Consider the following 19,062-nt stretch of genomic DNA (forward strand, 5'->3'; position numbering starts at 1 on the left):
TTAATTATATACAATCCCTTTCTCTTAGTTGTTACCTTTAACAAAAGAACATAAATAATGTAATAATCCAATATGCAACCCACCATCATATGTTAAAGTATGTGTGTGAAAATTAAGGTTTAAGAATATATGTTAAATGAGTATATGAGCATAATTAAGTGATAATAATGCAAGAGTTTATAAATCTGAATATTTCAGAAAGTATTATAATATACCTTGTTAAGAATGGTTACTAAGATGCGTCTCAAGAGTCACTTTAACAAAAGAGCTCTTTTACTCTGCCATCTTAGTAACAACAATTATGCATATACTTTATGAAATAGAAAATAATTTTTTTTTTATCAACTACTACCCTCTCCCCCCAACCAAAACGAGACATCGTTCTCAATGTTCTAAGGTAGAAAGATAGAGTATAGAAGATATCACCTGAAATAACAAACACTAACAAACCTGAAACAAACTTAAACAAATATAAGAAACAACAAAACATAAATATTATGCTATTAAGAAAACCAAAAGACACAAGTTTTTATTAATGAAAATTCAAATCGCAGTTGTGATTGTGGCTCACATCTTCCCTTGGTTTTACGTCCAAGAACAGCTTAAACACCCTCTATGGGTCGGGGATGGGCTTCCCATCCAGTTTTCTTAAAAACCGGCAAATAGAGTCTTTTTTAGTCAGATTCCCAAGACTATATCGAGCATGTTCCTTATGGAATATTAGTCATAAATCATGAATTGCACAATGCTTATCTCGATTATGATGAGACTTAAGAGTCAATAGAAGATTATTTAAAGACTCTCTGTGTTTTGAAATAAATCCCACCTTTTGACAATTTTCACAGGTTTTGCAGCATGCATGTGATTCCTTGAATATGGTGGGCCAATAAAATCCACTTTGTAAGATTTTTACAGTCCTCTTTTTTAACGAGAAATGATCCCCACGTGCCTTAGAGTGACAAAATTTAATGAAATTACTTACCTTATTGTCAGGAATGCGTTTTTGAAATATTTGATCAGGACAATAATTGAATAAGTAAGGGATCCCAATAAAAATTTTGCACGTTGCTAAAAAATTTTCTTTTGTCTTCGGTACTCTAGTAAGCTAATAAAAATCCTGAAGTAAGAAAATTGATATTTTTAGCAAACCAAGGCATTGAACTAAGAGAAAGTAAAGATTTATCAGGAAAGTAATCATTGATTGGTGTGATGTCGGGTGTCGAATCTGTTGTCACTTTTGATAAAAGATCCACATCAACATTTTCGGTGTCTTTTTCATCTTTGATTTCTTCCCGATTGGTTATGGCATGAGAAAATGGAAGTGCTGGAGGGGAATCAGTCGTTTCTTTACAATGTTCAGATTCAAGTCCTTCCTTACCCTTAGTGATTGACTCATCATCTTTCTCATAAGGTTCAAGAATTGGTTTTTGAATAACCTTACCACTATAAAGAGTGATGACTGATTTGACTTGATCTATATGTTGACTTCCAGGACTACTTGCATTTGCTTTATATTGCCTCTTGAGATTTTGCTATGGTTGAGATGGAAACTTAGCTTTCTCTTGAAAACTAAGAGCATATATGAATTTTGCAAGAGTATCTTGAAAATCTGTTATGCTTTGAGCAAGTTGAGTGTTGATTGTCTCTTGTTTTTCAATGAATACATACAAAGTTTCCTCAAAATTCTTCTAGGAGGTGGAGAATAAGGAGGTGTATATCCATAAGAATTTTGGAAATTATGGTGTGCTTGAAACTGTGGTGGTGAAGTTTGTGCATTGTTACTCTTCCAACTAAAATTTTGGTGATTTCTCCAACCAGGATTGTATGTTTGCGAGTATGGGTTATGATTGGCCCTTTGGAAACTATTTAAAGCATGGGCTTGTTTATTGAGACATTCCTTAAAAGAAGGCAAGATTGGATAGTTATTGGTTGAGTGTTCATTTGTTTCACATATTTGACACAAAATATTTTCAACAGATTTTAATTGACTACTATTTTTCAATTCTAGTGCCTCGACTTTTCTAGCTAAAGATGCAAACTTGGCTTGAAGGTCATGATCTTCCCTAAGGTTGTACATACCTCCACTAGATGTATGAGGTTGAATTTTACTCGGTGCGCTTGAAGGTCATGATCTTCCCTAAGGTTGTACATACCTCCACTAGATGTATGAGGTTGAGTTTTACTCGGTGCCTCATATGTACCCGCGGTGTCCCAATTTTGAGCATTTTCAGCTAACAAGTCTAAGTACTCCATTGCTTCATCAGGGTCTTTATCTTCAAAGGTTCTATTGCATATCAATTCAACCATTTGCCTATCTCTAGGTGTTAACCCTTCATAAAAATGTGAAACCAATCTCCATGTTTCAAAACCATGACGAGGGCAAGTATTAAGCAAGTCTCGATACCTATCCCAACATTGGTAAAATGTTTCTCCTGTATTTTGAGTGAAAGTGGTGATTTGTCTTTTGAAAGAGTTTGTTCTATGAGATGGGAAAAACTTCTTTAAAAACTATTGTTGCATTTCATCCCAAGCACGAATGGATCCTGGTCTTAAATTTTGTAGCCATGTTATCTGATGGTGTTCATGCTACAATTTGAATCATTATATGTGTTGCAAACCTCCTTAAATTCCCTTAAATGCAAGTATGGATTTTCCAATTCTAAGCCATGAAAAGAAGGTAAAAGTTGAATAATGTCTCGCTTAAAATTAAAATAAGATGCATCGGGAGGAAAAACTATGCATGATTGTGCACTTGTTCTTGTGGGATTCATGTGGTCTCTAAGTGTTCTAGCACGGTTATTCTCATTATTCTCATTATGAAGTGATTGATTATCTTCTTCGGCCATATTTTCTGAAAATGATGAGGATACCCTACAAAGTCTACCACTTGATGTACGTGACCACACTCTCATGCATGTATAGGAATAGAATAAAAGGAAAAAGAAAACAAAAGAAGAAGAAACAAGAGAAAAGAAACAAAGTTATATATAAGAAAAGTGAAAAGAAAAAAATAAAATAAATATTATAATTTATACAAAACTTACCTCCCAGGCAACGGCGCCAAAAACTTGACACGACTAAAAGATTGATGTCTTCTCCCAAGTGCAGGAGTGTCGAAGTAATAAATAACCCGGCAAGACCGGGGTCGAACCACAGGGAGGTTAATTGTACAAATTATAAATAACAATAATACAACAACAATAACAATTACAACAACAACAACAACAACAACAACAACAATAATAATAATAATAAAGAAAAAGAAGGAGAAGAAGAAGAAGAAGATGAGAACTTTGAGAAGAAATATTAATGTAACGATTAAACAATGATAATAACAAATGTCAAGGTTAGAGATTCCACTAATGGTATGTCAAACAAGTATAAAATAAACTCTTATTATTTAATTAGAAACCACACATAAAGGAGGTTCCAATCAGATTATAGATTGTTAACATGATTATATTAGTCATCTTATTCGATTAATGTTAATACTTGTAAATCTCGTCAAGCATTCATGATTATAACTTATGTTAACAACAAATCAAGTTCCTTTCATAGCTCAGGTGTTGGTTATACCATACAGTATGAACTATGAAGTGCCAAGCATTTGTTGTACCAAGTGTTATACAATATAAATCAAGATTAATTATTTAACAAGCAAAGTATTAAAGAGTGAACAAGATAACAAATATAAAAAATGTTAGTATCAAACATTAAAGTCCATATTAAGTTTACATTATACTTATTCTTACACCATTAGTGTAACCTTTTCACCTTGACATAATAAACTTAGCTAAACATAATAAAAGAAAGAAAAATAAATAAACAAAATAAGAACATAAACAAAATAAAAGTTAACTAAGTAAAGGAAAGGAAATAAAAGGCATAAACTTGATATTAATGAAAGCAAAGCATAAGCAATACAAAAAAATACAAAGAGAGAAAGAAAAGGCATGATCTTGATCTAGAGACCAAGATGTCTAAATGCATGGCAAATGCCTCCTTTTATAGGCCAAAATTGGGAACTATTGATTTGATGACTAATTGATGAGTGGGTGGCTAACTCTTGACTTGGTGACAATCCTTATCTTCTCTTGTCTGCCCAAAACATCATTGATAACGTCAAAATTGGAGCCGCCCAAAAACATGAAAGTTGTAGGCAATTATCTCAGCTTTCTTGTGCAAAACATTCAGCTCATTTTGACTTCTAGAACTCCAGATATGTCCAAAATACTGAACAGTGCTCAGGCTGGAGGACAAATTCGGGCTTCTTTGTTGTTGCTACAATTTGGACTTGAAAATGGCCTTTTTAGATCTTGGGCTCCATATTAAAGTTATAGGCCTTTGTCTTACCTTTCCATCCATATAAAGTAAACCTAAATCTGAGATCTATAGCTCTAGATATGACCCAATTACCGAACAGTGTTCTGGTTTGGATTGCACCGACATCTCTTTTCTAATTTTGGTCATCTCTTTGCCCTTGCAATTTAAGTTCTTAAAGTCATCAATCAATCCTTTCATTTATGTGATAAGCCTGTATTTAAAATGAACATTTACCATAAATTAAAGGTATCTTATATTATTAGATATATTATTATAAAACATGCTTTAGTTAAGGAGTTATTGATACTTCAAGTGCAAAATGATGATATAAAACCATGATAAAAATGCACTTTTAAGTACTAATCATGAATCCACACAGTAAACTTAGTATATATACAGTAAAAATTTAAAAAAATTTAGTTGTTTTTTCATTTATTTGCAAACAAATTAATTTAATGTTCTTTTTATTTTTGTAATTTTCTGTCACATAAACAAGGAAGTAATTTGGAATTTGGGGATGGAACTTGCTAGCTAGGTGAGGTTTAGAGCCAAATGGCAATTCTTCACCTGTGATATAGAGATTATAACAAAAACAGAGGAAAGTTCATGTGAGACTTCTAACTCATTCGGGTTGTAACAGAAACAGAGGAAAATCCATGCAAGACTTTTATCTCATCCTTATCTAATAGTGGTTGTGAATCCTCTTTTATCTTCTTATCTCATGTAACAACTTCCCTTTGGGAACAATATAAATGTACATATGATGATAGTGAAAATAATCAATAAGATTCTTCTAAACTTATATTATTTACATGGAATTAGACCTTTTAGTTAACACCCTTGAATAAATCCTTTTTCATGGCTTTCTCTAGTCCAAACATCACTTCCAATATCTTCAACTCTGCTCCTATTTCCTTCACTTTTTCAATTATTAATTATCTTATCTCTATCAAATTAGATGGCTCCAATTATCTTGGTTAGGTGTTTTAATTTCTTCTTATTTTAAGGAGTAATGATCTTTTGAGCAATATTGATAGCTCAGAATCTTATCCTTCTAAATTTCATATTATTTCAAATGAACAAGCTACACTCACAGCGGATCCAAAATTTATTTTATAGACCAAAAAGAACTAGTATTTACTTAGCTAGTAGAATACTACTTCCTTGAAGACAATTCTCCCTATATTTTTTGGCTTAAATACTTCCAAGGAGGAATGAGATTCACTGGTCAATCGGTTTGCTACTCTAAATTGCTCTAGTGTTTCACATTTGAAGAGACAACTTTAAAATCTATAGCAAGAAAATAAATCTTGCACAGATTATATTCAAACTGCCAAAAGCCTAGCCAATCAACTTGCTGTTGTGGGCAAGCCTATTGAAGATGATGATATGATATCTCATATTATTGATGGTTTTAGAACTACATATATTTCTTTAATCACTTCCTTTTCATTTGCAACAAGAGATATTTCTCTCTCGTTTAATGAATTTCAATTTGAATTGTTTATTTATGAAACTTTGTTGGAAAATCATACCAAAACAATACCTTTAGAGGCTAGCCAATTTGTATTATTCAATCAATATTGAGGTTCATTCAAATTCAACAAAAAGCCTAGATTGGTCAACCCAAATATTCCTCTTGCACTCTACATCCATCATATTCTCCTCGTACATAACATCCATCTCATAATGGAAGTACCATCAACACAAGTTCTGGGAATTTCTTTAGAAATGAAAATCAGCCTCTATCTATGATTTTTAACAAAAATCATACTTTTTGCCAGATTTGTAACAAGCCAAACCATTAAGCATTAAATTGCTATCATTGTATGGATTTCTCCTATTAAGGGAGACACCCACCATCACCTATTAAGGGAGACACCCACCATCTCAATTGGTTGTAATGGCAACACACACAATGTCATTGACAATGAACCATGGTTTGCTTATAGTGGTGCTAACAATCACATCACTACTACATTAGATAATTTGGCCCTACAACAACCATATCAAGGTGGAGAAACAGTGATAATTAGTAATGGTGGTGGTTTGCAAATCTCCAATACTGGTTCCATAGTTATCCAAAAACCTATATCTACACTTTATTTAAATAATGTTCTTCATTTTCCTTCAGCTTCTGCTAATCTGCTTTCTATTCAGCAGTTTTATGCTGATAATAATTGTTATTTTTACCTTACTTCTAGTCTTTTTCTTGTGAACGACATATAAACGAGAGAAATTTTATTGCAAGAACTGAGTAAAGCTAGTCTATATCTGATATACTTGAAACATCTTTCATCAAAGAAAAGTTGTATTTTGGTTATCTTCATTGGTGTTAAAGCTCCCGTTTTAGTTTAGCATAATCAACTCAGTCATCCATCTTCTTCTGTATTCTAACATTTGTTATATCATTCTCAATTGTTTGTGTCTAGCTCACAATGACAAGAATCTTTATGTGAGCCTTTTTAACTGGCAAAAAGTAAAAAGCTTCCTTTTTTAATTTCTAGTCGCATATTGAATTTTCCTTTTGAGCTTATACACTCTAATGTATAGACCTTTCCAGTAGAGTTAATAAGTGGCTGTAAGTTTTATGTCTTATTTGTTGATGATTTTTCTCGTTTCACTTGGCCTTTTCCATTGAAACACAAGTAAGATGTCATTGTTTGCTTTCTTAAATATAAATGTTTAGTTAAAAATCTTTTATCTCAAAAAATTAAGCAATTACAAACTGATGGGGGTGGAGAATTCACTTCTTCTCATTTCAAAATGTTTCTTGCAAATAATAGCATTATTTATAGAATTTCTTATCCATACACATCAGAACAAAATGGTCTAGTAGAACATAAGCATCATCATATGGTTGAATCTGGCTCAGTTCTTCTTGCTCACTCATATTTGCCTAACAAATATTGGAAAGATGCTTTTTTTTATTGCCATCTATTTCGTCAATAGATTACCCTCTCCAACATTAAATAACAATACTTTATACACTAAGTTATTTAATACAGAAGCAAATTATTCTATTTTCATAGTTTTTTTTATTGTGTGTGTTATCCATTACTACGACCTTATAATGATTATAAATTATCTTTTTGCAATAAATGGTGTATTTTCTTTGGTTATTGTTCAAATTCTAAAGGTTATCGATGTCTTGATTCTTTAAGCAATAAAGTTTATATTTCACAACATGTCATATTTGATAAGCATGTGTTTCCAACTAAGGATATATATTTAACTGCTTCCCCATAACATGACCATCCCTCTACTATCTTTCACATAGAATTGACATGTAATTTTTTATCTCTTCCACCAACTTCAAACTTATCTACCATTATTTCTCTTATTTTTAACACATCTACAGATATTTCACCATAAGATCCACCATCCTCTTTATCTCTTCCAGTTCAACCAACCTTATCCTTTTCACCTATAGTTCTAAAATCCCCATATCATATGCTTGAAATATTTGCACCAGCAGAATTTATACCCTTTTCTTCCTAAGACATTTCCTTTACTATATAATCGTCCTTAGAGTGTTCTTTTTTGCCCTCTTGAATGATTACTCGTAGCATTACCGGATCTTTCAAACCTAAACAACTTTATGACTTTTATCTTTATCACTCTACAAAACATCCTCTCAAAGCCTTTCATACTATCATCCTTCCTCTTGAACTAACTACCTTTTCATAAGCCTCAAAGAGCCAACATTGGAGAGATGTTATGACTGCCGAATATAATGCTTTAATATCTAATGGTACTTAGAATTTGTATCTATGACCCATTCATAAACATGTGATTCAAAACAAATAGGTTTGCAAACTTAAACAAAAATCAAATGGCATTATTGATCGTTATAAGACAAGGCTTGTGGCAAAAGGTTTTAAGCAACAAGATGGCATCGATTACACTGAGACATTTAGTCTAGTTATTAAACAAGTTACTATTCATCTTATTCTTGCTCTTGTAGTTCATTATGATTGGACTATTTAGCAATTAGATTGTTATAATGTCTTTTTATATGGACAGTTGATGAACAAAGTTTTTATGGAACAACCACAAGGTTTTATGGAATCATCTTAGTTTGATTTTGTTTGTCACCTTCAGAAATATTTTTTTCGGCTTGAAACAAGCTCCTCGTGCCTAGTTTTAACGTCTCTCCCAGGTACTCCTTGATCTTAGTTTTATAGGGTCCATTGTGGATATATTACTATATGTATTTCTTCAAGAGGTAGTGCATATTTATGTTAATGATATTATTGTTACAAGCAATAGGCTAATTGTTGTTTCTGATCTCATTACCAAGCTTCAACATGAATTTTCAATGAAGGATATAGGACCACTTTCCTATTTTTTGGGTATTCATGTTCACCAAAATAGAGTACGTCTTTATTTGAATCAATCTAAGTATATTATTGACTTATTGAATCGTGCCAACATGATAGAAGCTAAACCATATTAGTCTCTATGTATTTTTGGTAAGAAGTTGTCAAAATTTAATGGTGATCCTTTTCTTAACTCATCACTTTATCGTCACATAGTTGGAGCATTACAATATTGTACCTTGATAAAACATGATATTGCATTTAGTGTGAATCTACAAAAAGGGTCCTCCAATACCTTAAATCTACAGTTAAGCATGGCATTTACTTTTCAAAAAGTTATTTGCAATTATATGGCTATTGTGATTCGGATTGGGCTGGAAGCCTAGATGATGGGCACTTCACCACTGGCTACAAGGTTTTTTTAGATCCTTGTGGGCGGCGAGAAAGCAACCTATTGTCGCTTGTTCCAATACAAAGGTTGAATAGCATTCCATGACAATTACTACTACCGAGCTCTATTAGATTCAAATTCTCTTCAAAGATTTGCATCTTTCCCTGATAGCTTCCCCAACCCTCTGGGTTGATAATATTAGTGCTCTTGCCCTAGCATCAAATCTTGTCTTTCATGCTAGGACAAATATATCAAAATTAATTATCACTTTATTCATAAGAAAATAGCTGTTAAATGTATCTCAGTTTAATATATTAGTACAGTTGATCAAACAACAAATATTTTTACAAATGGTCTCACCACATCTCGTTTTCTTCTATTTAAAGACAAGCTCATGATTCATTCTCTCCCTATAAGCATGAGAGGGGCTGCAATAGAAATAAAGGAAAGTCCATTCAATACTTCTATCTCATCTGGGTTGTAACATAAATAGAGGAAAATCCATGCAGGACTTTTATCCCATCTTTATCTAGTAGTGGTTTTAAATCCTCTCTTATCTTCTTATCTCATGTAACAACTTTTCTCTGTAAATAATATAAATGTACATGTGATGATAGTGAAAATAATCAATAAGATTCTTCTAAACTTATATTGTTTACAAAGATAAGGTCAGAGGGCATATGCATCTTTTACACTGAGTAATTTTGTTCGACAAGACAACCTAACATCAAATCAAGATATTTATCATTCTTATCTTAAAGGTTGGAAACCATCCTATTATTAACCTTCTAAAGTCTTAACTTAGGCCTAAATATATGGCAAATCATCTTTGAGACTTGTCATATAATCATTTCTTTAAGTGGTAAAGATCTAGAACGTGTTTGGCATCATGTAACTTAAAGCAGTAAGTGCACCATATAATAAGCACATGGTTGCCTTAATTAAACCTGGATGTATAGGACTGCTAGTTGCAATATTAGAGTCACTAGATAGCTAATTAATCATGTTCTTAGTACAATGTAAATTCAAATTATAAAATTATAAATAGTTTATACTCCATCAATACAGATGTGATGTATTTGTTTTTACATGATAAAATTTTACTTTTCAAGATCCAAGAAAAAAAAATTAAAAGTAGTTGATAAGACTTGTATCTAAAATAAAACATTGAAAACAACTATGTTTTTTTATTGACTAACACTAGTTTCAATACTCTCTTCGTGACCATTTATAGTATTCTAGCTTATGTGTCTTTTGTCTTGATGAATAATACATTAATTTTAGATATTGTTATGCTTTCTTTTAAATATTTTAAATATTGTTATACTTTCATAAATTTTAGATATTGTTTATCACATACCATGAATGTCAGCAAGTGGATCAATAAAAAATTATAAGCTTTTTTTGAACTAAAATGAATGAATCAAAAAATTAAAAGTAAGAATTTTTTTTTAATCTTGAAGTCTGATTTCTTGTTAGATTATATCTCAGACAAGTTATGAAGTTTTCTATAAATAAATTATAATGTTGTAAATTTGTTTTAAAAATTATGGTATTTAGGCATAAACACATGGTGCACATATCACACTTCAGATTATAGTTTGTCATTCTTGTTTGTGAAAATATTCCTATAAAATAAAACAATTTAAAGTTCTATCTAAAATAGATAATATTTTATTTGTTATGAAGGGTTTAAACAAGACTATATTTCCTTAATTCTTGCACTATTAGTTGAAGAAAGAATCCATGGATACAAGAGTGTGTGAGGCTAAAGTGTTTGTGAGTAAATACAAGGTTATGTAATGAAAAAAATAAGAATTGAAATTTTGAAATTATTATAAAATTATAAAATTAAAATCACAATTTTACCTGATTTTATCTTATTTTAATTCATTTTTATCATTTTTAATTTTTATATAATTTTATATAATAAATATAAGTTGATATGATTTTACAATTAGAATCGGGATTTGAACAGCCTTTCCCAATGCTTAATAATTAATGAAGTATATAACTAGAAAGATTAGAGTTTAATTAACCAACAAGGTTGTTACCCTAAAATAATTTGTCGGACAAGGTTGTTACCCTAAAATAATTTGTCGGTAAGAAGGGTACATGGGATTCTTTACAGCAACATATGATCATTTCTTCTTGTTCTTTATTTGATTAAGTATCTAGCCAACATTGGATGCCTAGGCTAGCTAGCTAATCCTAAAGGAACATGCCATGCCGTGTATATGGTTGCATTTATGGGATCATAGCCGCAGGACTCTTTCATCACTAATGTATTTGAGATTGTTTAGAAAGTAATCTCAAGAAAGATCAAAGCATATTCCACAAAGTTAGCATTACTCTTTCTTCATTTACCTGCAGGATCCTTCAATTTCTAATGCCTTTGATCTGTCTCTCCATGTATCTATATATAGTTTTTGAAAATAAAAAATAATTTGTTTAATCACAAAGAATTAGGAAATATTAAATATATATGCACAGGAATTTTTAAAATAATTAATTAATATTCCTGCCTATTCATTCACTACCCTCCTCTCTATTTGCTTTAACACAAGCAATCCTCTCTATTCCCGTACATAGTATCTTTAATTTAGTGGTTGGTTTATATTCTGTCCTCCAATTATTCAAAGTTTAGAGGTATGACCATTGTATACTGTATATAGTTTAGATCTCGACCTATTTTTCGTCCATATAGTAACTTCATGTTGCATTATACCACTGGAAGAGTAAATGCAAGCACTGATCATAAAGGTTAAAAAACATAAAATAATAATATATTTCATTGCTTAGAAACTTAGGAACATGATAAGGAAGGGATTCGAATCATCAAAAGATTCAAGATACCTTCCTTGATACATTTATGAAGTGCTTATAGTAGCAGCACGATAATAATTTAAAATAGACAACTAGAACAATAAAAGAAAGGGTAGAATCACTGGTTTTGATTCTTTAATCAAAATCAGTGCTCTTTTGAAATTATTTAACCTGGGACAACTAGAGCTAGCTCATAAGTGGAGCATAGTAATAGGAGGAGCAGAAAGCAGTGAATCTATATTGCTGCGGAAACATACATGAAGTTCGTTGAGCTAGCTCACTGGAGCTTCATGTTTTTCATCCTGCATGTCAAGACAAAAAGATCAGCACATTTAGTCCTCTCTTGTGATCGATAATTCTAATTAATATATGGTTATTGTTACTATTTATTTATTTATTTATCTTTGTGGGGGGTCATTAAGTTTATGTTGTTGTCCAGAAATTATGTTGTGCCGTGGCTCAAACTCGTGAAAGAGAAATACCACTAGGGTGTAAGCTTTTAAGTTTGAAAGCTATATATATATTTGCTTGTTAAATTCATAATTTAGTTGTCAAAATCACTCCATCGAAGCCACGTGAAAAGTGCTTGTGGGGTCTCAAAAAAATATAATTTGAGTTAATTTGCAAATAATTTCCTACAATATCTTATTATTCTTTGATAGGAATATACTTTCTGCATGTAATGTGAACCCTTTAAGGTCAGTCTCCATGAACTTTTATTCCTGTCGATGGAGCCGTGATTTTGGTTTGGATTGTAGATGCACAGTTTTTGACATTTGAAAATCAATATACATACATACATATACATATATATATATATACATACATACATATACATACATACATATATATATAGGTGGTTTTGGCAAAAAGCAAGAAACATGACTCCAAATGGCTCTCAAAAAGCAACAAACATGACTCCAAAAAGAATATTAATACTGTTGAGCAATCCGTTCTAGAAGTTTAGAAAAGAGTTAGAGAATCCATGTAAAGTTAGAGAGTTAGACAGCATATTAGTGACTCCATGACAGCTCACTTTATTAGATTCAGATATCTTAATCGTGGCATGACATGGTTAGCTATAAAGTTTTGTGAGTAGCTAAATATGCATTTGTTATTGTGATATTACTTTAGTTTTATAAACTGCTATATACATCTTTTCCTCACCAGTCTTTGAGTGGCCATTTGCCCCGGTAGTCCTGTAATTAGGGAAGGGAACTCGGCCTGACTCAATATGCTTGACATCCTCCACGAGGAGTTCGTAATGCCTTTTCACTTCTTCAGCAGTTTTTCCACCAACTGCCCTGGCTACATTATGCCAACGGTCGGGTGTGTCCTTGTCATAAACAGCCAAAGCCCTTTCAAAGGCTTTGTTCTGCTGAGCAGTCCACGAGCCCGAACCGCGAGAGGACACGGAGCTTGATGCCATTTGTTTGAATGATGTTTTTGGTGTAGGTGATGGAGAGGCCGGCTGCAAGGGCAAAAGATGATGAAAAGGGTGATTAAAGGGAGTTTAAAAGAGAAGAGATTGCAAGTCAAGAGGATGATATGTGCAATAGAGGTGGCGATGCCTGCTCTTTATAGGCGGAGGTGAAGGGGGTACTGATGAGGTGGGGTAGGGCTAGTTGCAAAGAAATCTAGCAAATGCAGTAGAATTTTTAATGATTTGTCTCCTTCGGAACCACAAAATATTGAAGTAGAGCAACAACGTAGGGGAATCAGTATCTTCAATGATTAATTAACAACACAATTAAGTCCTTGTCTATCTTTATAATACACATCATATGATAGAAAATATAACATCTAATTAAGTTCTAACCATTCTCAATTCATACAGTAATAAAACAAACATCAGTAATTAACAAAACAAGTAGAACTAATCCTCTCGTATTTTGCAAATAAACTTAGTTCCATCAAAATTCACGTGGTTTAGTTCGCTACGGACTTTCTTATGTTGTTGAACCAGAGGGTAACTACATTGATTTTTTTTATATACATAAAATAAGTATAGATAGGCTATCTCGAACTTATGGTATGATACATCACCCAATTATTTAAGGCGAGCTAAAGGATGGAATACCTCAGCGGATAGGGCTGCAAAATGTAGAGTTGCAACCAAATAAAACTACAGTTTCACGACTCGAAACATGACTATCTTGATGATGCAAACAAGCGTCTTGAACCATTGGAACCACTCCAAGTTGGTAGTTATATCGAGTTAGAACCTTAAAAGATAAATTCCAATAGAGAAATAGAGAACAACATAGTGGAAATCCCTGGTAGGATTCTGCACCTGTTGAGATTTTATGCAGATTATTACTCTTTACCTGTTTTATTCTCTACCCTTAACGTGCACAGAGGGCTCTGAGTTAGGTGGTCCAACTCCAAGCTAAAGCCACAACCAGACCTTACAATTTTACCTTCCACGCGCGCACCACAACCCCATATTTTTTCCAATTCAGAAAGGATTAACTGCAGAAAAAAGATCCCTCGTGTTCTGTTTCATTATTATGGAGATGGTCTCATAAGTGTACCACGTCCTGAACAACATTCCAAGCAAAACAACTGGCTGCTTTGTACCTTACAATGATTTAAAGGTCAACATATGTTAGCTACCCTTTTACAGGGATATGTTAGTCAATTAGCATGCAAAAATACAATTAAAAGACGAACTAATACAGCAGCAAAAATAACCTTGACAAAATAACATAATTTTAGGATGATGTGTTCACAATCATAATATTTAATCAAATTCTCTTATAAACTAGTTGATTATTGCATAATAATCAATTTAACTAGCAACGGTTAACACTGAAAAATAAAAATATGCTTGAATGTGAATGATAAATTTTAAAGATTTTAATTATAGTATGATTTTTAGTTTATAAGTTAGACAAAAATATATATTTTGATGATTAAAATATATTTAGAAGAAAAAATTTATAAAAAATCATATTTTTGTATAAACTGATCAATTGATTTAAATAACTTAATTAATTTGTTGACTGATTAAGTAGAAGAACAGTAATGAAGCTACTCTCTCTCACAGCAACAAATTTCTATAACATCTAAATCTAACAAAAAAAAATTTCTATAAAATTTATTATTTACTTTGTTAATTTGACATTTAATTTAGTTAATGATTTTAAAATTTTAACAAAATTTGGATAGAGTTTTATCTATATAGAAACTATACTTAAAATTTTGTTCTTTTAAAAAAACCACAATAATCAAATTCAATAAATTCTTACATTTCATTATCACAAGTAACCCTAAAAATGCAAAAAAAAAAAACATATATACATGCAAAATGAATCTAAAATACTTTAATAATACAACATTCAAGTAATTAAAATCTCAAAATATATAAACATTACTAATATCTCTATATTTACATCATCTATTAGAAGATTTGGGTTCCTCAATAGCATGAGTGGATCCAACTCCTGCACCTGCCTCAGTAACCTTGTCCTTTACCATGGCATCATCAAGAGTTAATCTCTCCATAGATTTCAAGTTTAATGCGGCAAATATTGAACCATTGAGATGTATAGGTGTAACTTTTATTATTGTTTTTATCAATATTACAAATCATTAGTAAAATATTGATGTTAAATTAAACGATTAATACATAAAATTCAATATTTAATGTATATTAATTATAAAAAAAATTAGAGTATTTATGATATTTTGAATTTGTTGGACATGTTGCTCGTACTGTATATGTATAGATAGAGGAACCTGCTCTAAATCCGAACTAATGACCTGACGTGTGATATTCATGTACCAAATCAAATCTTCTCATTTGTAATCACATGATACAACTCTGTAAATATCTCATTCATTTGTGCATCTCATTGTGATATATAAGCTCTAGCATAGCTTAACCAGTTGTAATTATTATTTTTACCTTGATAAGTATGGGGTGCAAAGCATCGCTTGTATTGAAGTCAACTAGATTATAAAGTTTGTAGTTAAATTGGAGTATTACATGATCTAAGCAACGTAGCTAGATCATCTCAAAAAATATCAGCGAAACCACTAATATCCACATGTCCATCCTATTAGTGCAAATAGCTAGAGCAACCACCAATCTTTCATCCAAGTAAGGTGTCCTTATAACCTTTAAAATAGATGTTTCTTAAATACTAAATAGATACAATTTGGTGAAGTCAAGTATTTTATTTAACAAATAACTCAAAAAAATATTTGGATAGCATGTTATCTGTCTAGCTCGCTTAAATAAAATATCAACACAAGTGTTGAATTATTTTTAAATACTTCATTAGCGTACCATTTAGCATTACAAATATATCAGTTTAATTGCACTTTTAAAATTTACAATTAAACAATATAAATTTGCATCAATATTGCAAAATAACTCTGTAATACCTACATCCTAGTAGGAGTTGTAGTGTAACCCCGATAGTTTAGACAATCATAAGCGACAATCTGGGTATGTGGGGTTGGCCAACAAAAAGATGTTTATGAAACTATAACTATTATAAAAAAAAAATGAGTTGATTATTTATTATTAACAATAAATATTTTAAACGCAAATTGTTATAATCTTATTTTCCAATCATACTTGAAGAAATAGCAAACATCCCTCGACATGTTTGGCCCTCTTCATGCATGCATGACATCGATGTCTGTATAAGCATGTCAAGACAACAGATCTTCAATTATATGTGGGGATGACATCAAAATTATCCAAGAGCATCAGATAAATTAATATTATATATCTTAATGTAATGTTTATGAGTGATATATTGCTAAATGGATGCATAAAATATGCTTTGACATACCTATAGAACACATTAAAATCCATGTAGCATCATATTCGGGTTTAATGTATCATCATTTTCATTGTCACTAGATCAGAATAGTCAAATTTATATGGATATGTAAATGAATTTTCAAACATAGTATTATCTATCCTTTGCATCAAATCATCTAACAATAAATTTTTTACCTCTACTAAATGAATTTAAAGGATAAGCAAAAGTTATGACACACACAGATTTTGGCCAATTACTCACAAACAATATCATCATGTTCAAATCATTTTGGATGAAAAAATCAATTATTATCTTGAAACTATTATCACATATAATCAATACAAGATAATATTGATGTTCAACAATTTGATGCCTGTAATTTATTTCAAAATCAATATTATGACAGTCCTAATTATTGAGACAAACAAAAAATCATGTTTATTATTTTACATAATTTTTTTTAATGATTTGCTAGAATTTTGACAAAATCTCCCCTGTACCAGGAGGTCTAGGATATCGATTGTGACCTATTACATTTCTATTCATATTTTTCATTCTTGATTCAATTATCCTGAATCTCAAACCATGATAATGGTACTCATTGTTTCTCCCATGCCCATATAAATATGCTGAAGAAAAATAAAAATAAAGACATGCATAAAAAGTTATAAGAATATCATAGTAGTGGAACTCATTTGTATCTATGCATCAAAAATAGAGATTTAACATTGTTATTATATAATTAAGTTAATTATAGCTAGTACCCAAAATTATACATAGATAATAACAAAAATAGAATAGAGTGAGGATTACTCCTAACATAACTGAGATAGCCTTGAAAAGTGCAATAAAAACATTACGATAAATAAACCAACTATAAAAATAATTATTACATTGAAACAATATCAATCAAATACTATAAACAACATTGCTAATCATTTATAAGTAACATTTCCCTTTATCTCAAAAAGAATTTATTAAGGGTATGCACAAGTAGTTATGCGTTTGAAGAAAAATAAAAATAAAGACATGCATAAAAAGTTATAAGAATATCATAGTAGTGGAACTCATTTGTATCTATGCATCAAAAATAGAGATTTAACATTGTTATTATATAATTAAGTTAATTATAGCTAGTACCCAAAATTATACATATCATTCTTAATTTATAATAACAAAAATAGAATAGAGTGAGGATTACTCCTAACATAACTGAGATAGCCTTGAAAAGTGCAATAAAAACATTACGATAAATAAACCAACTATAAAAATAATTATTACATTGAAACAATATCAATCAAATACTATAAACAACATTGCTAATCATTTATAAGTAACATTTCCCTTTATCTCAAAAAGAATTTATTAAGGGTATGTTAATACTAGATCATTAGTATCATTTATTATCATTCCTTGGTTATCTAATCTAAATCTTAACAATCCATTGATATCAAGGTATTTTCTTTTATATCACTATTTTTGTTTAATGACTAGAAATACTTAATCACTTTTATTTTCATTCTCTCAATCCTTAAGGTTATAGCAATGCTAATAAACCTAGTAGTACTATTAGTCTCTCATACCCAAGATCTACTAATCACATTTTAAAAATAATATCGATATCAATGTAACTCATCAATATCATTAGTTATCCTACCTTGAAATAATTAATCAAACCCTTACAGGTACCTCAATTCATCATCTGGAAATGTCGAGGTCAAGAACCTCTTAACATCATTAGCCTCCATTCAGGAGTAGTTAATGAAGTTCCATATAAATACTGACATCAATGTGACCCATTGATATCATTATCTATCCAAACCTAGAATAACTAATCAAATTATCTTAGATACTTAATTTATCATTCGTTAATGTTAATGTCAAAAGTACCTTGACATCATTAGCCAGTTTTTATCCATAATGTCTTTCCCTTCATTATTTATTTATTCATTTATTTCACACAACAATACCAAGGAAAAAGAAAAAAATTCCAATAATGTTTAAAATGCCCTAATTTAACAATTTTACACCTATATGTTGTGTTCAAAGTCCCTGTTTTGACTCAAGTAAATGGTCTGACCGCTAAAATATCCCTTCTTAATCAATTTATCTATTTAGTAACAATGTTATTAATAAACTCAAACATCATCTTTACATTACAATATAATAACTTTTCCTCCATAACATCTATTTTTAATGTTCCATTTTAGTTTCCTAACATATCTTTGTACCATCATGTCATCCACATAACACAATCACATCTTATCTTTCATCCAATAATTTTCTTCAATTAAAATGAATGCTCAAGTCATTAAAAATACATTACCGTTATCTAAAAATAATATCAATCATCTACAATCATTATTTACATCATTAATAACACAATTTATAAGATATATTATGGATACATCATTACCAA

At 30.8% G+C, this 19,062-nt stretch overlaps 1 protein-coding gene and 1 long non-coding RNA gene across 2 annotated transcripts; one reads left to right on the plus strand and one right to left on the minus strand.

Annotated features, from left to right (window-relative positions):
* The first annotated feature begins 11,042 nt into the window (after positions 1 to 11,042).
* LOC105134709 (uncharacterized) lies at positions 11,043 to 11,943 on the plus strand. Its single transcript, XR_844042.1, has 2 exons — positions 11,043 to 11,082; positions 11,114 to 11,943. It is a non-coding gene; the product is annotated as an uncharacterized LOC105134709 (long non-coding RNA).
* On the minus strand, positions 11,807 to 13,424 carry LOC105134708 (protein RADIALIS-like 2). Its single transcript, XM_011039220.1, has 2 exons — positions 13,030 to 13,424; positions 11,807 to 12,164 (listed from the first exon to the last, which is right to left on the minus strand). The coding sequence occupies exons 1-2, from the start codon at positions 13,289 to 13,291 to the stop codon at positions 12,160 to 12,162; spliced, it is 267 nt and encodes an 88-aa protein (XP_011037522.1). The 5' UTR covers positions 13,292 to 13,424; the 3' UTR covers positions 11,807 to 12,159.
* Positions 13,425 to 19,062: the final 5,638 nt, after the last annotated feature.

Source organism: Populus euphratica, unplaced genomic scaffold (genome assembly GCF_000495115.2).
Source record: "Populus euphratica unplaced genomic scaffold, PopEup_1.0 scaffold91.1, whole genome shotgun sequence".
NCBI lineage: Eukaryota > Viridiplantae > Streptophyta > Magnoliopsida > Malpighiales > Salicaceae > Populus > Populus euphratica.